The sequence below is a fragment of the Coregonus lavaretus genome (assembly GCF_964263955.1).
Source record: "Coregonus lavaretus genome assembly, chromosome: 38".
NCBI lineage: Eukaryota > Metazoa > Chordata > Actinopteri > Salmoniformes > Salmonidae > Coregonus > Coregonus lavaretus.
The window spans coordinates 23,330,973-23,350,281 of record NC_140025.1 but is presented as its reverse complement, the minus strand read 5'-3'; the positions used below and the strand labels follow the sequence as shown (position 1 = coordinate 23,350,281).

General features: G+C 43.4%; 1 protein-coding gene across 1 annotated transcript in view; it reads right to left on the bottom strand.

The window, feature by feature from the left end:
• The window catches only part of mnd1 (meiotic nuclear divisions 1 homolog), a 36,487-nt gene extending 19,694 nt beyond the window's left edge, over positions 1–16,793 (bottom strand). The window contains exons 1-6 of the mRNA XM_084155028.1: positions 16,701–16,793; positions 15,569–15,634; positions 12,179–12,236; positions 9,423–9,571; positions 6,836–6,910; positions 4,512–4,626 (exon numbers count right to left, since the gene is read on the bottom strand). Of these exons, the coding sequence (XP_084011154.1) occupies positions 4,512–4,626; positions 6,836–6,910; positions 9,423–9,571; positions 12,179–12,236; positions 15,569–15,634; positions 16,701–16,703 (466 nt within the window). The 5' untranslated portion in view covers positions 16,704–16,793. The remainder of the gene's footprint in view (positions 1–4,511; positions 4,627–6,835; positions 6,911–9,422; positions 9,572–12,178; positions 12,237–15,568; positions 15,635–16,700) is intronic.
• Positions 16,794–19,309: the final 2,516 nt, after the last annotated feature.

The window sequence follows — 19,309 nt, the reverse complement described above, 5'->3', positions numbered from 1 at the left end:
TAATTTATCATTTATTGATTTTAGCAGGTCGGTTTCCACACTTACCGTACCAGGTGGTGAAAAGCATAAATCATCAGTGTCTGTCGAGGAGTCTCGTAGTTTGTTTTCGCTTTGAGTTTGTTTCTCCATTTTTTCCCTGGTTCCCCGCTGACATGTTTTGACTACGACTGCTTTCTTAATATGTATCCATAAACTTCTCTAGCCGTATATGTGTTTTTGGAGTTACAGACATTCCCTATAGACATTATTTATCCTGCTGCTAACATGAGTTAATCCAGATACATTTACATTTACATTTTAGTCATTTAGCAGACGCTCTTATCCAGAGCGACTTACAGTTAGTGCATACATTATTTTTTATACCCCCCGTGGGAATTGAACCCACAGCCCTGGTGTTGCAAACACCATGCTCTACCAACTGAGCTACATCCCTGCCGGCCATTCCCTCCCCTACCCTGGACGACGCTGGGCCAATTGTGCGCCGCCCCATGGGTCTCCCGGTCGCGGCCAGCTACGACAGAGCCTGGATTCGAACCAGGATCTCTAGTGGCACAGCTAGCACTGCGATGCAGTGCCTTAGACCACTGCGCCACTCGGGAGTAGATCTAGATACTTTTACCTTTGCCTCGATTCGGCAGTCTCGTCCAGACCATCATGGCATTTGTAGTTCTTTATGATAGCCACATTGGCAGCTGATTAGCATTTCATTTTTGGGAGGTAAATACACGCAAATATATTGATAAAAGTCACCTTGTCCTAGAGAGATTTACACGTTATCAAAAATGTCACACCAGGGTAAGCCTACACGAAACACAGCCCTTATTTTAAAGTGCTTCTAAAATCCCCTATGGGAAAAACAAATGGTGGAAAAACAAATGGAACCATTTCTTTGTTTGACCGCTAGGTTTTATGGGTATTATGATGCCTCCACTGTGGGGCTCTACGGCAAGCCTAAATAAGTTCAGGTGCTTAAGATGTCACATAATAAGTTGGATGGACTCACTCTGTGTGCAATAATAGTGTTTTACTTTTTTTTGTTTTATGACTACCTAATCTCTGTACCCCACACATACAATTATCTGTAAGGTCCCTCAGTCAAGCAGTGAATTTCAACACAGATTAAACCACAAAGACGAGGGAGGTTTTCCAATGCCTCGCAAAAAAGGGCACCTATTGGTAAGTCGGTAAAAATAAAAAGAAGCAGACATTGAATATCCCTTTGAGCATGGTGAAGTTTCTAATTACACTTTGGATGGTGTATCAATACACCCAATCACTACAAAGATACTGGTGTCCTTCCTAACTCAGTTGCCGGAGAGGAAGGAAACCTCTCAGGGATTTCACCATGAGGCCAATGGTGACTAAAATAGTTACAAAGTTTAATGGCTGTGATAGGAGAAAACTGAGGATGGATCAACAACATTGTACTTACTCCACAATACTAACCTAATTGACAGAGTGAAAAGAAGGAAGACTACAGAATAAAAATATTCCAAAACATGTATCCTGTTTGAAACAGGGCACTAAAGTAATGTGGCAAAATGTGGCAAAGCAATTCACTTTTTGTCCTGAATACAAAGTGTTATGTTTGGGGCAAATCCAATACAACACATTACTGTGTACCACTCCCCATATTTTCAAGCATAGTGGTGGCTGCATCATGTTATGGGTATGCTTGTAATCTTTAAGGACAGAGTTTTTCAGGTTATAAAATAAATGGAATGGAGTTAAGCACAGGCAAAATCCTTGAGGAAAACCTGGTTCAGTCTGCTTTCCACCAGACACTGGGAGATGAATTCACCTTTCAGCAGGACAGTAACCTTAAACACAAGGCCAAAGCTACACTGGAGTAGCTTACCAAGAAGACAGTGACCATACCAGAGTGGCAGAGTTACAGATTCGACTTAAATCTGCTTGAAAATCTACAGCAAGACCTGAAAATGGTTGTCTAGCAATGATCAACCATCAATTTGACAGAGCTTGAATAATTTTTTAAAGAATAAATGGGCATATGGTCCACAATCCAGGTGTGGAAAGCTCTTAGAGACTTAGCCAGAAATAATCACAGCTGTAATTGTTGCCAAAGTGTGATTCTAACATGTATTGACTCAGGGGGATAAATACTTATCTAATGAAGATATATTATATGAGTTTTATTTTTCATATTTATTTTTACAAATGTTTGAATTCTTCTTTCACTTTGACAAAGTATTTTGTGTAGATCGTTGACGAAATCCATTTGAATCCCACTTTGTAACAACAAAATGTGGAAAAAGTCAAGGGGTCAATCAATCAAATGTATTTATAAAGACCTTTTACATCAGCAGATGTCATAAAGTGCTTATACAGAAACCTAGCCTAAAACCCCAAAGAGCAAGCAATGCAGATGTAGAAGCATGGTGGCTAGAAAAAACTCCCTAGAAAGGCAGGGAACCTAGGAAGAAACGTAGAGAGGAACCAGGCTCTGAGGGGTGGCCAGTCCTCTTCTGGCTGTGCTGGGTGGCGATTATAAGAGTATATGGTCATTAAGGCCAGATCGTTAAGGGGTGTGAATACTTTCTGAAGGCACTCATGCTAAAATGTTTATTATATTCTACTGTTATTGTTGTTGCATTGTCGAGAAGGAACCTGCAAGTAAGCATTTCGTTGGATGGTGTATACCATGTGTATCCCGTACATACGACTAATAAAAACGTGAAAACACACACCTGCTAGGGTCTTGCAGAGCAATTTCACAGGCAAAATGGAGTGAACTCATTCAACCCATAAAAGGACAGACTAAAAGACTTCCCTGTCCCGGGAGCCACACAGCTATTGTAGCGGTTTAGCCGTGTGTGTACATCATTGGGAAATGGGCTCTGTTTCTAAGGGGACTCTGTAATGGACATGAGAGGCCAGCTGTTTCCCCAAGATTCTGAGCCGAGTCTACGTGTTAAGTCACTCTGGACAGTAATGGTTTCTTCAGTGACACTAGCGGAGCCGTGGAGTGCAGTGTCGGGGCTATTAAAACGACAGCACTGTACATGTGCTTGACAACTCAATAGCGAGGCCTCGAAGCATTGAGGGACAGGAGAGAGGACGACAAGATAAATCAAATCACACATTTAATCACATGGGTACGCAAAGTCGCTTGGTCTAAAAACACAGGCACTCGTGCAAATACACACACACTGAAACACACACACAAACTAAAGCCAAAAACACACTCTCGCAAAGATACAAAACGGAAGAACACACACACACACACATAAACTAAAGCCACTACAACGATTCCTTTCTAGACTCCTAATAGCAGATCGCTTGTTGTTCCTATACCAGTTGAGAGGTGTGTAAAAATAAACAGTCTATAAAATCAGGATAAAAAGGGCAGACCGTTATAAACTGTTAATCCCGACCGGTTAAATTTCGTGCAGGCCCAAAAGGTCAGTCATGTTGTGTACGCAATAACAACCATGGGCTTAGTCAGAGTTCCTGCATTAAGACATGGGTTAAACTGAGCAAGTCGTGAAACCAGAGAAGTTGAGGAGGGGAAGGCACTAAACTAGAACAGCTGGGAAGCGTAGATTTGGAAAGGGATAGAACGGGTCTTCCGATTCAAAGCCATGTTCAGTAGCGGTGGACCGGTGGGTGTTTAAAAATGCTGTTTGGAATGATCGATGACTACATTCTCTGTGCATCAGTTCTTTGCCTTTTTTACGTGCTTCACGCAACTGCAAGGTGTACACATCTGATGGCGTCGCCATTTTGGATGAGCCATGACTAATCATGAGGAGTGTCCGTTCTATGGATTCTATTTAAATGTGCTGGACTGGATCCAGGTCCGATTTATCGATTCTATTTCTGGAGCAGATCCAGGTTTTCCAGACTCAAGCCTGGACTCGTAGGCTACTTGTATGGGGCTGCTTGATTGCTTTCTTTATCTTGGAACCTGTCCAGCCCTCTCCTCAATCTCTGGGCTTTTAATAAGAAGGCCTGATGGATAGCTGTGGAGCGGTCCATCTGTCCAGATGAGGCACCTGATGTTTCATTGGATTCCCTCCTTTTATTAATTTGACCCAAACTGAATTTGTATGGGGAGGTTTCAACAATGGCGAAAGTTCGATGATAGACAAAATGGGGGCAAGGTTCAAATTCCAGGTAAAATGAGCTTGTGGTTGAAGCAGGACTTGATGTTGATATGACCTATAAAATCCTAAATAGCCTCTTTCTCGAGAACTGAAGGAGTATGGATAAAAGTTAACGTCTGACATTTGGAGAGACATCTGGGTGTATTTCCAAGTGTATCCCAATGATTCCCCTAACCCTTTCTACCGAAGTGTGCACTTGTTCACTTCCCTTCATGGAAATGACTGGTAGAAGAAAATGGTGGAAACTCCCTCTAGCTCATTCCTACACCAATCCAATGCTTGTAAATTTGTGGTGAGTAGTGAACGAGTGCACACTTCAGGAAAAAGGTCAGATTATTGGGACGCAGCCTCCATGTTTTGAGAGGCTGGTTACAGGGTACTCACTCATCTCCTCGATCACTTCAGGGTCACACTCCCTGTACTTCTCCAGCTTTGCCTTCAGATGACTCCTCTTCTCCCTCAGAGCCTGCAGCTCATTTAGAAGAGAGGCCCGCTCCTCCTTGATAGGTGGACACACACACACACAGGTGAAAACCCAAAGACATACACACACACACATAAACACATGTATGCACAAACACACACATTACGTTCACACAAACATATGCACAAGTATACACACACCAAGTGTGCAAACACATAAGGGCAGGGAATTGCCAGGGATCTCACGATACGATATTATCGCCATACTTAGGTGCCGATATGATATGTATTGCAATTCTCACGATTCTATGTGTATTGCGATTCGATACTGTGATTTTATTGTGATTCGACGTTCCAAACATATTGCTCACCATATGTCTGCTGCAGAGAGACAAAGGAAATAAAAGTGAGGGAAATAAAAGTGCTGAAAACAAAATTGTCTCCCTATTTAAAAAGAAGATCGAGAAAAAGCTATGAAGGAAGGAGTTTTGGTGCAGGTACAGCCAACTACCGCAAAAACAATATTGTGATATTGTCAAAACAATACATTGTCAAAAATAACACCCCAAAATCGAACTATTGATTCTCCCCCATTGACATTTTCCACATTGTTACGTTACACCCTTATTCTAAAATTGATTAAATAAAGATCCTCAGCAATCTACACACAAAACCACATAATGACAATGTGAAAACAGGTTTCTATCAATTTTATTTACATAACTATTCAGACCCTTTGCTATGAGACTCGAAATTGAACTTAGGTGCATCCTGTTTCCATTGATCATCCTTAAGATGTTTCTACAACATGATTGGAGTCCACCTGTGGTAAATTCAATTGATTGGACATGATCTGTCAACAGTGGGACCTGTCCATATAAGGTCCCACAGTTGACTGTGCATGTCAGAGCAAAAACCAAGCCATGAGGTCGAAGGAATTGTCCATAGAGCTCAGAGACAGGATTGTGTCGAGGCACAGATCTGGGGAAGGGTACTAAAACATTTCTACAGCATTGAAGGTCCCCAAGAACACAGTGGCCTCAATCATTCTTAAATGGAAGAGGTTTGGTAGCTTAGTGGTTAAGAGCGTTGTGCCAGTAACTGAAAGGTCGCTGGTTCTAATCCCCGAGCCGACTAGGTGAAAAATCTGTCGATGTGCCCTTGAGCAAGGCACTTAACCCTAATTGCTCCTGTAAGTCGCTCTGGATAAGAGCGTCTGCTAAATGACTAAAATGTAAAATGTTTGGAACCACCAAGACTCTTCCTACAGCTGGCCGCCCGGCCAAACTGAGCAATCGGGGGAGAAAGGCTTTGGTCAGGGTGGTGACCAAGAACCTGATGGTCACTGCCAGAGCTCCAGAGTTCCACTGTGGAGATTGGAGAACCTTCCAGAAGGACAACCATCTCTGCAGCACTCCACCAATCAGGCCTTTATGGTAGAGCGTCCAGACGGAAGCCACTCCTCAGTAAAAGGCACATGACATGCCGCTTGGTGTTTGCCAAAAGGCCTCTAAAGACTCTCAGACCATGCGAAACATTTACATTTACGTCATTTAGCAGTTAGTGTTAGCTGTGCCACTAGAGATCCTGGTTCGAATCCAGGCTCTGGTGTAGCCGGCCGCAACCGGGAGACCAATGGGGCGGCGCACAATTGGCCCAGCGTCGTCCAGGGTAGGGGAGGGAATGGCCGGCAGGGAGGTAGCTCAGTTGGTAGAGCATGGCGTTTGCAACGCCAGGGTTGTGGGTTCGATTCCCATGGGGTATGAAAATTAAAAAGAATAATGTATGCACTAACTGTAAGTCGCTCTGGATAAGAGCGTCTGCTAAATGACGTAAATGTAAATGTAAGAAGACTCGAGGCTGTAATCGTTGCCAAAGGTGCCAAAGTACTGAGTAAAGGGTCTGAATACATTTGCAAACATGTCTAAAAACCCGTTTTTGCTTTGTCATTATGGGGTATTGGGTGTAGATTGATGAGGGATTTCAAAAAATGTAATAAATAAAAATTCAGAATAAGGCTGTAACGTAACAAAGTGTGGAAAAAGTCAAGGGGTCTGAATACTTTCAGAATGCACTGTATATGCAGCAAAACATTCTAGTCCTTTTATCTTACAACAATACAAAAACTATTTTTCTAAATTATTGCAGATGAAAACAAATCACTCATCATTAACAAATTCGTAAGTCTTGCTGTGAGACAGAATCTCAATTTCAGTGATAAATTGAAGGATGATAAATGGCCTGCTTTCCCTTTAAGGTTGGCATGTGGGCGTAAATGTACTTACTGTATCTTGACGTCCTACTTTTGCTTTGTCGACAGCCTGCTGCAGAGACATCTTCCTTTGTTTCGCCTCGGTATGCTATGGCGAGAAAAGTAACACAATTGAACACCACATTTAAATTTTCACATCAATGTTGTGTTTTGTGGGCTTCAACTTGACACATGTAACTATGCATCACGCACATAAATATCATCAACTAAATAATCATGCACATATCATCATAACTAGATATCATGCACATACATTATCAAATTCTTAATCGTGTGTTCATGAAACAGCTGCCATTACAGTCATTAGGCTTGGGCGATATATATAAATGTAAATATAATGTATATCGGAGTATTTCGAAATACCAACGGTATGATTTTCAATACCTGCAGGGTTGTGTGCTACACCACTGCTTATAACTATCAGTTAAGTATAACTATAAGAAAGCTAAGATGTGTCAAATAAATTATATCCAGCTCAGGGCCCCAGCTATGCATTTGTTTTGCTAACTTGCTAGCTAAGCGGCTAGATGTCAAGATCAAGCTTCTTGGTTACAACAGTGACATTCAATCCCCTCCTGGATCAAAATACCTGTTGCCTATATTGTTTTGTGCGTCAAAATAAATAGTGGCCCTCGTGTGCACTTCTGGTAATACCGTATACACCGGTATGAAAATCTGGACACTCCCCAAGCCTGTCATCCCCATGGTAACAGAAGGCAAGAGTCAGGCAGCTATAATATTTCTCAACACTCAATCAAAAGTCATGGCAAAGAACAATGAGACAAAATTATTCTGCATTGGTTAGTATTCTTACACATTGGCATTGGTTGTGTCCCCCTATGGGTCCTGGTAAAAAAAGAGAGCACTACACAGGGAATAGGGTGTCATTTGGGGCACGTTAATTTACATCTCTCTATACATCATAACTCGCATTAAACAGTTTGTATTCAAAAGTTCAGACAGTGATAAAACAATAACTCAAATACAATTTTAATAAAACTTTATTGACTATAAAACAAAGAAACAGTCCCCTTCCTTGTCCTCTTGTTTATGGAATGAGAAACGGGAGGGTTCCCATATAAATATGTCACTGACAACGGACCACATATTCACGCCACTGTGTTTAATTTCCAACTCTGCGGCGGCCGCATTAGTGGCACCACTGGCGACCAGAAGCTGTTTATTCGCCGCCCAGTACACGCCTTCACACCGTCTGGTATGTGGCATGGGGCTGGGGAACTTGGTCATCACGAGGAGGAAATGCTAACGAGAGGACCACCAACTGTTCAAGTGACACTGCCGCCTGCGACAAGCCACACCACCACCACCTTCAGCGTTGCTACTGATAGCGAGTCTGCCGAGTCTGCAATGAGACTATTAGGTCTTTGATGTAGGCTAGTTTGGTTCTGAACCTTGAGCTTCCTCTTGTGATCATGACCAAATTAGATACTGAGTTGACAATGTACTCCTTACGTATTTGTTATTTTTGTTGGGGATAGAGAGACAGACAGGAAAGATGGGAGAGAAGATTGTGCCAGAAGGGTGTGGGCTGGATTTCGAACACACGCCGACAAGGTAGGCTATGTGTGTGCTCTGAAGACAGCGGTCTTAACCACTCCCCTCAAACTCAACTCTGGACCTCAAAGCCAGTCTAGGTATATTTTAATTTAGCCTTCACAGTCATAATTGTATTATTTTGAAGATATGTAAAGTGCCATTTGATGAACAAAATTAAATACTGATCACACAACATGGACAGTTCGAGTTTTGTGCAAACATTACACTCTGTTTCCTAAGTCTTATCGCCTGTTTGAGTGTAGTAGTAATTCCTTTACCTCCCACTTACAGTAAAAGCATATACTTTACTGCAAACAAGTGTGCCTGCTTGGTGTGCTAGATACAGAAACCAGAGTACAGTTAACCACAGCTCTGAGAACAGATAACGCATTTGGGACAGGAAATGGACCAGTCTGTCTGTGGGCTTGAGACTATGCAGACATGGGGTGCATCCCAAATGGCACCCTATTCTCTATGTAGAGAAATACTTTGACCAGGGCCCAAATTGCCCCCTCTTCCCTATGTAGTACACTACTTTTGACCAGGGCACATAGGGTTATTTAGTTAAGTATAGCCAATAGGGCCCTGGTCAAAAGAAGTGCACTATATAGAGAATAGGGTGCCATTTGGGACACAACCTAGGTACATGAGGTCTATAGGCATGCGATGTTCTGTAATAAGAAACATCTGAGTCGCCGGCGTGAACTCGATAAAGAGCCTAGCAAGCTGTTCAAATTGGAGGGGAGGCGGGCCAGTAGACCTGCAGCATTAGCTTAAGGTCAGGTGGGGGGTGACTGTGTACTTTGCCCTATTGAAAACTAAAATACTCCCTCCCCTGCAGTGTCAGAGAAGACAGATCACACAATTAAGGGGGCAGTCCCACTCACATATTTTGTATTTATTGGATAGGATAAATAGAGGAAAGACAGAGGATAGAGAGTTGCTGTAGCAGTGGGTCGGATTCTAACCCATGCTGCAGCGGTATGCTCTGGAGGCAGTGGCTTAGACCACCCTAGGCCACAATACACCCCTGTTATAATCACCTGCTTGTCCAGCTCCTCCACCCTGCGCTTGCGGGCGTGCAGGGCCTTGCTGGGGAAGGCCCAGTAGTAGTTGGAGGTGCCCACTCTCTCACAGTCCACCATGTTGTCATCCACCAGACTCTGGAGAACCTCCTTCACTGACATGGGTGCTGCAGACAGGAGGAGAGAAGCAAGGGCTCTCAGTTAATCTTTCCTGGGTTAGTCGCGTCCTCTCTCCTCACCTCCTTCTCAAAACCCATTGGTGAAAAAGGTCAGAGTGGAGGGACCTTGGACCATCTCCTCCAATACGGTTGAAGAGGATGTGAGGAATCACAGAAAGGTGAATTGATGTAGAGCCCAGGAGTGTGTTAGTGCCTAGTTCCCTAGGAAGTGCACCTTACTTTAAGAGCACCTTATGTCTGATATGAGTTTGGGGTGGCAGGTAAGTGTACTTAGTGGGGACGTGTTACTGCGCCTCAGTACCCCTCCCTCAACCTGGTCATTAGTGGTTGACAAAAACTGTGGATCTTGTAACCTTATTGTCATTGCTAGGGTAATATACTGTGTCAAGTGCACCATTTGGGACCTGTACTAATGATCAATTCACACTCCATAGGAAAACAACTGGATTTGTTTCAAATCATCATATTACAGAGTAAAGCACATTATACTATCCAGGCTCATATAGGTTCAATCTTCCAACTCTGTGGTCCAGATGTACCGAGAGCAGAATCAATCTGCATCCCAAATGCCATCCTATTCTCTATATAGTGTACTACTTCAGAACAAAGCGCTAATGGGCCCTGGTCAAAAGTAGTACACTATATAAGGAATAGGGTGCCATTTGGGACGCAGCCCTAGCCCACACATCTGCCGCGTAATCGCTTTACATTTATTACAGCGATAAGGGAAAACGTTGATTTAATTTGCAGAGTCCGGGGCTCTTCTGTGTATTCCCTCCCTCTCTTAACCGATCCCAAATCAGCCGAGAGTAATAGAGGGCTTACGAAGTTGCCCCTAGAAACTGATTTTGTGTCAGTTTAGCATTTTCTCCACAATGGTTAAGGATAGATTGGGGGAGTGGAAGCTGGTCCTAGATCTGTACCTAGGGGAAACTTTACCACCGAGCATAAAATTACATTCTTACATCTGGAACGAAGACGGCTGGTGAAATGCGATAGTCCCACATCATGCACTGTTCTGTTCCTCTGCCGTAGCACTAATAAAGTTGATCTGGTGTGTTTTGGAGCGAGCTGTGTTAAAGGGAAAGTTCAGTCTTTTACAACTTAAAGTTAGATGGCTCCACATCCTGAAAGTAGTCTATGGCCAGGAGAAACTGTAATCCATTGTTCTGTTTTCTCTAAACAGCCACTACAAATTTGAGCTATATACAGGAGCTATATATAGTCTACTGTGTATATGTAAAACACTGAACTTCCCCTTTAAGTACTGGGAGGATGTTGGGCAGCAGGGAGAATCAAACTAATGGGCCCTGTTCAAGCAAACTCTGGAACGAGGATTTCAGGGGCCTCATTTATCAAACATGCTTAAATTTCTCGCTAGTCTGGCACATCTGGACTGGCTAGTTTCTAGTCTGTCTGTCTTGCTTGTTTGCCTCTGCCTTTCTCCCTCTTCCATCGCTCACTCACTCACTATTTCTCTCCTGGGGCCTTTTGAAAATATATAATTCCCTCCTTTCCCTCAAGTAATCACTGATATAACATAGCTGGATTGGTGGATGCAGTTGAATCCTTGGTTTCGCTTATCCAATGACTTGAAATGAATGATTAGGCTACATCAAGGAAAAGGATGGAGGCATATTCAACGTATTCAAAGAGGGCCCTGATCTCACTCTCTCCCACTAGTTCCCTTTCTCCCCCTTTCATTCTCTCCCTCCATCCCTCTCTGCTGTGTGTGGTAAACTGCTGTTTATATCACACAATCCCTTACAGACCCCCCCTCCTCCCACCCCCCTCTCCTCCTGCCCCAGTAAGTACATCACGATGCCAGAGCAGGGCCTTTAAAAACATGTGATTCTAATCAGTCGCGAGCAGCCCGATCAAGTTTCCCCAAATTAATGTAACATCCACTGTAAAAAAGAAAAGAAAAATAAAGTCCCTTTTGGGTGCGTACCAAAACAGCACGGCTCGATGGGGCCAGCACTTAAAACGTGTACTTTTCACATATGTTTTTTTCTCTCTGTACACACACAGACACCATGTAAAGGGTTCATTGTGTGTTCAAGGGAATGCAGTTTTCAGCAATACTCAAACTTAGCCGTTTCATCTGTATCATTGCTATTAGAAGTTAGTGCCTTCTGGCAGTAGTGTCATCCCACTCCATCCTACAGCCTAAATATGGGATGAGTCATAGTGGTTAGGGCTAGACTCGGTTGCCAAGACGATTATGTCGGGACTATTTTACCATTATGTTGTTATGGGTGCATGAGGGCACCTTTCCGTGTTGACACAGACCGCACGTTCATGGGAAGAAAATGACACGGAACTACTTCAAGCATCCGCAGAATGCTTGGCCCAAAAACACAGACACTATTAACTTCAAGAGGGGAAAAATTACCTCTGGGAATTTTAGTATGCCGGTCTTAAAGATTTGGGATCCAAACGCCGTCACTGAGTAGAAAAGGCACCTTGGCATCGCAGGGAAATTATTTAATTTAATGCTGAGTTTTATTTTATTTATGTAGAAAATAAATCACGAGTTCCAGGTTTCACTTGTAAAACGACCCATCTGGTTTGTCTCAATTAATCATTACTCACTTATTCCTTTAGTCTTGGGGGCGATTTTCTCAATGTCCTTCAGCTGAAACACCTCTTTCTGGTGAGAGAGAGAAAAAAAAACTCCATACTACTATATTTTATTAAAATAATTATGAGCACGTTAGACAGGGTGCCAAGCTGTCTTAAACTAATTCTCTAGAAACTACCTTTTCAACTGGGCCATAAGAGAAAATAACCCCTATAGGCCATATGCATGCATTCAGTGTGTCAACATTCTTTGTTTCTTGTAAAGAAAGTGAAAACTGACATTTATATGGTTTTGCTTCAAGTCAAAGAGGGCATGGAAACCGTTAAAGGATACCAAAAACCGGTATAGGCCTATAACTCATGATCAAACATGATGGGAATAATAATGCTTTACACCTAGAAATTGATTATATTTATTTGGTTTTAAACCTTTAAGCAACCAATAAGAGTGTGACAAACAGGTTGTTTACATAGGGAAATCCCTGCAGACTTGTCAAACTGCAGACTTCCGGTTTCAAGCAGTTACTTATACCGGGAAAAGAGAGTTTGTTTGGGTGGGAAATCTCGGTAACCCGGTTCCCGCTATTCAACCCATGTGCGTCAGCGTCGCAATTGGCACCGTATTCCCTATGTAGTGCACTACTTTTGACCAGGGCCCATAGGGAAATAGGGAAATGGGTGCAATTAGGGACACATTTTGGGTTTGGCTCAGTTTCAAAAAGATCCGGAGAACCGATATTTCCCATTTGCAGAAATTCATGTTCAAACTAACTTTACTCTGAATCAGCAATACAGCATGTATCGTCCTGAAAACCTCTTCTACTGGTTAACCCTAGCTTAGAAACCAAGTTCCCGGCCCCAACATGTCCAAGGGTGCTTCACACTAGAGGGAGAGCCTGTGTGTGTGTGTGTGTGTGTGTGTGTGTTTTTGAGAGACGGAGGCACGCTCAAGGTGCTGTGTTTGGTCTGTTTACTTTAGCTCAGGTGTCATAGCCAACCCAGGCGTCCGCGCCAGCTTTCTAACTGCAACGCGAAACCAGTCATCGGTTTCACCAACTGACTCAAAACTCCCACAATCACGCTACTCTCCATGGATACTCTTGGACCTCCATAAACAGCTTGAAGTGAAACTGCATTTGGGTTATGAAATAGAACAAAGTGTCAAATTATTAAAGGGATAGTTCACCCTGTAGGCCAGCGTTTCACAAACTCTACACAACTGATTCAAATGATCAAAGATTGATGATTGCTTGATTATTTGAGTCAGCTGTGAAGCGCTAGGGCAAAAACCAAAACGTGCACTCCTTGGGGTCCCTAGGACCGAGTTTGGGAAACGCTGCTGTTGGACGTCTATGGACAAGCCAAGGTATGACAGCAATTCATGCTTTGGTTTAGTTTCCCTGGCACTGTTTCCACATGCTAACGTTTAAGAATGCCTCACATGGTTCACCAACTACTTTTCAGATAGAGTTCAATGTGTCAAATCGGAGGGCCTGTTGTCTGGACCTCTGGCAGTCTCTATGGGGGTGCCACAGGGTTCAATTCTCGGGCCGACTCTATTCTCTGTGTATATCAATGATGTCGCTCTTGCTGCTGATGACTCTCAGAGCCACCTCTACACAGACGACACCATTTTGTATACATCTGGCCCTTCATTGGACACTGTGTTAACAAACCTCCAAATGAGCTTCAATGCCATACAACACTCCTTCCGTAGCCTCGAACTGCTCTTAAACGCTAGTAAAACTAAATGCATGCTCTTCAATCGAATGCTGCTTGCACCCACCCGCCCGACTAGAATCACTACTCTCAGCAGGTCTGACTTAGAATATGTGGACAATTACAAATACCTAGGTGTCTGGTTAGACCGTAAACTCTCCTTCCAGACTCACATTAAGCATCTCCAATCCAAAGTTAAATCTAGAATCGGCTTCCTATTTCGTAACAAAGTCTCCTTCACTCATGCTGCCAAACATGCCCTCGTAAAACTGACTATCCTACCGATCCTTGACTTCGGCGATGTAATTTACAAAATAGCCTCCAACACGCTACTCAGCAATTGGATGTAGTCTATCACAGTGCCATCCGTTTTGTCACCAAAGCCCCATATACTACCCACCATTATGACCTGTACGCTCTCGTTGGCTGGCCCTCACTACATACTCGTCACCAAACCCACTGGCTCCAGGCCATCTATAAATGACTTCTAGGCAAATCCCCGCCTTATCTTCCGCTCATTGTTCATCATAGCAACACACACCCGTAGTATTCACTCCAGCAGTTATATCTCACTGGTCATCCCCAAAGCCAACACCTGCTTTGGCCGCCATTCCTTCCAGTTCTCTGCTGCCAATGACTGGAACGAACTGCAAAAATCTCTGAAGCTGGAGACTTTTATCTCCCTCACTAATTTTAAGCATCAGTTGTCAAAGCAGCTTACCGATCACTGCACCTGATAACTCCTGAGTGGCGCAGTGGTCTAAGGCACTGCATCGCAGTGCTAACTGTGCCACTAGAGTTCGAATCCAGGCTCTGTCGCAGCCGGCCGCGACCGGGAGACTCATGGGCGGCGCACAATTGGCCCAGCGTCGTCCAGGGTAGGGGAGGGAATGGCCGGCAGGGATGTAGCTCAGTTGATAGAGCATGGTGTTTGCAACGCCAGGGTTGTGGGTTTGATTCCCATGGGGGGCCAGTATAAAAAAATATATATATGTATTCACTAACTGTAAGTCGCTCTGGATAAGAGCGTCTGCTAAATGACAAAAAAAAAAAAAAAACCTGTACACAGCCCATCTGTAATTAGCCCACCCAACTACCTCATCCCCATATTGTTATTTATTTTGCACCCCAGTATCTCTATTTACATTTACATTACATTTTAGTCATTTAGCAGACGCTCTTATCCAGAGCGACTTACAGGAGCAGTTAGGGTTAAGTGCCTTGCTTAAGGGCACATCGACAGATTTTTCACCTAGTCGGCTCGGGGATTAGAACCAGCGACCTTTCAGTTACTGGCACAACGCTCTTACCCACTACCTGCCGCCCCTATTTGCACATCATCTTCTGCACATCTATCACTCCAGTGTTAATACTAAATTGTGATTATTTTGCACTATGGCGAATTTATTGCCTTACCTACATAACTTAATACATTTGCACACACTGTATATAGATTTTCTAATGTGTTATTGACTGTACGTTTTGTTTATCCCATATGTAACTCTGTGTTGTTGTTTTTAATCACACTTCTTTGCTTTATCTTGGCCAGGTCGCAGTTGTAAATGAGAACTTGTTCTCAACTGGCTTACCTGGTTAAATAAAGGCACAAATCCCATTCACGTTATGGGACAGATTAGCAAGGACACCAATATGTCATTTTGGTGTACTATCCCTTTAACTCACTGTCTCGAAGAAAATCTCCATCATGCGTGTCCTCTTCTCCTCAAGACTGAGACCTTTCTTTTTAGACTGCAAGACAAAAAAGAATAAAGTCTTAAAGTGGCAATCTGTAATTGGTACATACATTTTTGGACTTTCAAAATGGATTCTTGCAAGTCATTCATTGATTCTTGAAGAATTTAACTTATAAATGCCTCATGAGCTTAGTTCAACTGTCATACCCCATCAGAACCCCACATATAAGTTTTTACTTAATGTATGCAAACAATGTAATTGTATAAAAAAATAATGTATAGCCTCAAAACATGGTTAAAACTATAATTTATTTCTCATGGATGGTCAGTCCTTGCATCCAACGTCTGAAGTGGCCATACAGCATTTACTGAGTTGATGACTCTGCAGACTTCAGGGCTTCATACTTCTTGCGCTTAGCAGAGCATAGCTTTGTGAAGGAAGTGAGCTTGTGTGTTTATACTGGACCTCCCGCCCCCAACTACCGTTAACCAATCATGTCAATGCGGAGCCCTCCACATTGTTACAACATTTTTGAGGCACAGGGCGATGTGGTACAGAGCTTGATTTGACCTCTTCATGCATCTGGGGGATCCGCAATTGCGTAATACCTTCCATACGAAGCCTCCGACCACATTTTCAGATCAAACAAATTGGCTTTTAGCCTACATCTCTCCATCCCCATCCCTCAGCTATTTACCAAAACAGACGTGGGGTGGCCATTGCCTTTTAAAGGCACATAAACAATGTGCCTCTTGATATATTAGTGTCAATGAAGCTTTGCAGACTTTCGCTGAGGGACGGTGGCAAGCAGCTTATTTATACATAGAGCATGGCACCAAGGCAAGCAAGCTCAAAGGAGCATGTGAACATAAATAAACGCCAACAACATATAACATAGTCCTAGCTAGCATTTGGACGCAACTGTTGTTTTTTTAGCAAAGAGACATGCCAAACTAGGATACATGCTAGTTAGCTTTAGGTGAATGTGCTAACAAGCTATACTTAACTAGCTAGAGTTCAGACAAAGCTTCTTCAACTGGCTATCTAGCTAAGCCAGTCAGCCAGTGTGCAATTGAATTGGAGCAAGTATGTTGACTGTAAAAAGGTGTAACTAACTTACCATTTTGCAATGTAAATAACCTACACGGACTGAGCTTCTCCTTCAGTGACACAGTGCAAGCAATGAGTTTCCCGCGGTAGTTCAAGGGTTGTCAACAAGGAAGGGAGGGCAGACTCGCCTCTCATACCCTGGCGCCATCTGTTGTCCGTCTAGGAGAGCTACAGTCCTACACAGCACAGCATACTATGGTAATGATCAGCGATGTAGTGGTGGGAAAAAAAGGTGGCAGGTAAGCTCTGATCGCAGGTCGCGGTGAAAAAAGTAACGCTCCCTATACTTTCAATGCATTTTCTACAAAAGGTGGGTGAACTGTTAGGCAAAAAAAGGTCAGTAAACTGTGTCTACCCTCCATTACCCATTGTTTCCCAAGCTCTGACCTGCCCCCCCCCCCCCGGGTACACATGTCGTTGTTTTGCCCTTGCACTACACAGCTGATTCAAGTAACCAACTCATCATCAAGCTTTGATTATTTGGATCAGCTAGTGTTTTGCTAGGGCAAAAATCTAAACGTGCACCAGGTTGGATGGGTTCTGCTAGTGTACAACAATATTTAAGTCAAACCCACAGATTCTCAATTGGATTGAGGTCTGGGCTTTGACTAGGCCATTCCAAGACATTTAAATGTTTCCCCTTAAACCACTCGAGTGTTGCTTTAGCAGTATGCTTAGGGTCATTGTCCTGCTGGAAGGTGAACCTCCGTCCCAGTCTCAAATCTCTGGAAGACTGAAACAGGTTTCCCTAAGAAATGTCCCTGTATTTAGCGCCATCCATCATTCCTTAAATTCTGACCAGTTTCCCAGTCCCTGCCAATGATGGTGTTCTCGGGGTGATGAGAGGTGTTGGGTTTGCACCAGACATAGCGTTTTCCTTGATGGCCAAAAAGCTCAATTTTAGTCTCATCTGACCAGAGTACCTTCTTCCATATGTTAGGGTAGTCTCCCACATGCCTTTTGGCGAACACCAAACGTGTTTGCTTATTTTTTTCTTTAAGCAATGGCTTTTTTCTGGCCTCTCTTCCGTAAAGCCCAGCATTGTGGAGTGTACGGCTTAAAGTGGTCCTATGGACAGATACTCCAATCTCCCCTGTGGAGCTTTGCAGCTCCTTCAGGGTTATCTTTGGTCTCTTTGTTGCATCTCTGATTAATGCCCTCCTTGCCTAGTCTGTGAGTTTTGTTGGGCGGCCCTCTCTTGGCAGGTTTGTTGTGGTGCCATATTCTTTCCATTTTTTTATAATGGATTTAATTGTGCTCCGTGGGATGTTCAAAGTTTCAGATATTTTTTTATAACCCAACCCTGATCTGTCCTTCTCCACAACTTTGTCCCTGACCTGTTTGGAGAGCTCCTTGGTCTTCATTGTCCGCTTGCTTGGTGGTGCCCCTTGCTTAGTGGTGTTGCAGACTCTGGGCCTTTCAGAACAGGTGTATATATACTGAGATCATGTGACAGATCATGTGACACTTAGATTGCACACAGGTGGACTTTATTTAGCTAATTATGTGACTTCTGAAGGTAATTGGTTGCACCAGATCTTATTTAGGGGTTTCATAGCAAAGGGGGTGAATATAGTGGCGCCGGAGAAGATGGCTGCCGTTTTACAGCCCTCTAACCAATTGTACTATTATGTGTGTTTTTCCGCGTTATTTGTAATTTATCTCTGCCATCGTCTCTTATAACCAAAAAGAGCTTCTGGATATCAGGACAGCGATTACTCACCTCGTATTGGACAAATATTTTTTCTTCAACGAGGCGGCCGCGTAGGATATCCTACAGACACCCGACAAGGCCCAAATCCCCGTCATTCGCATGAGGAAGAGACGGAGATATCGTGGACGTAGGTCGGGGTGCCTTGTAAGGATCCGACGGCGAGCGAGTAAACTGCCTCTCCCATCAATCCTATTAGCCAATCTTCAATCATTTGAGAATAAATGGGATGACCTAAGATTACGGTTATCCTACCAACGGGACATTAAAAACTGTAATATCTTATGTTTCACTGAGTCGTGGCTGAACGACGACATGGACAACATGGACAATGTCGTGGACAACATGGACAACATACTGCTATCGGCAGGATAGAACGGCTGACTCCGGTAAGACAAGGGGTGACGGTCTGTGTATATTTGTAAACAACAGCTGGTGCACAAAATCAAATACTAAGGAAGTCTCGAGGTTTTGCTCGCCTGAGGTAGAGTATCTTATGATAAGCTGTAGACCACACTATTTACCAAGAGAGTTTTCATCTATATTTTTCATAGCTGTCTATTTACCACCACAAACCAATGCTGGCATTAAGATTGCACTGAATGAGCTGTATAAGGCCATAAGTCAACAGGAAAACGCTCATCCAGAGGCAACACTCCTAGTGGCCGGGGACTTTAATGCAGGGAAACTTAAATCCGTTCTACCTAATTTCTACCAGCATGTTAAATGTGCAACCAGAGGAAAAAAAAACTCTAGACCACCTTTACTCCACACACAGAGATGCATACAAAGCTCTCCCTCGCCCTCCATTTGGCAAATCTGACCATAACTCTATCCTCCTGATTCCTGCTTATAAGCAAAAACTAAAGCAGGAAGCACCAGTGACTCGGTTAATAAAAAAGTGGTCA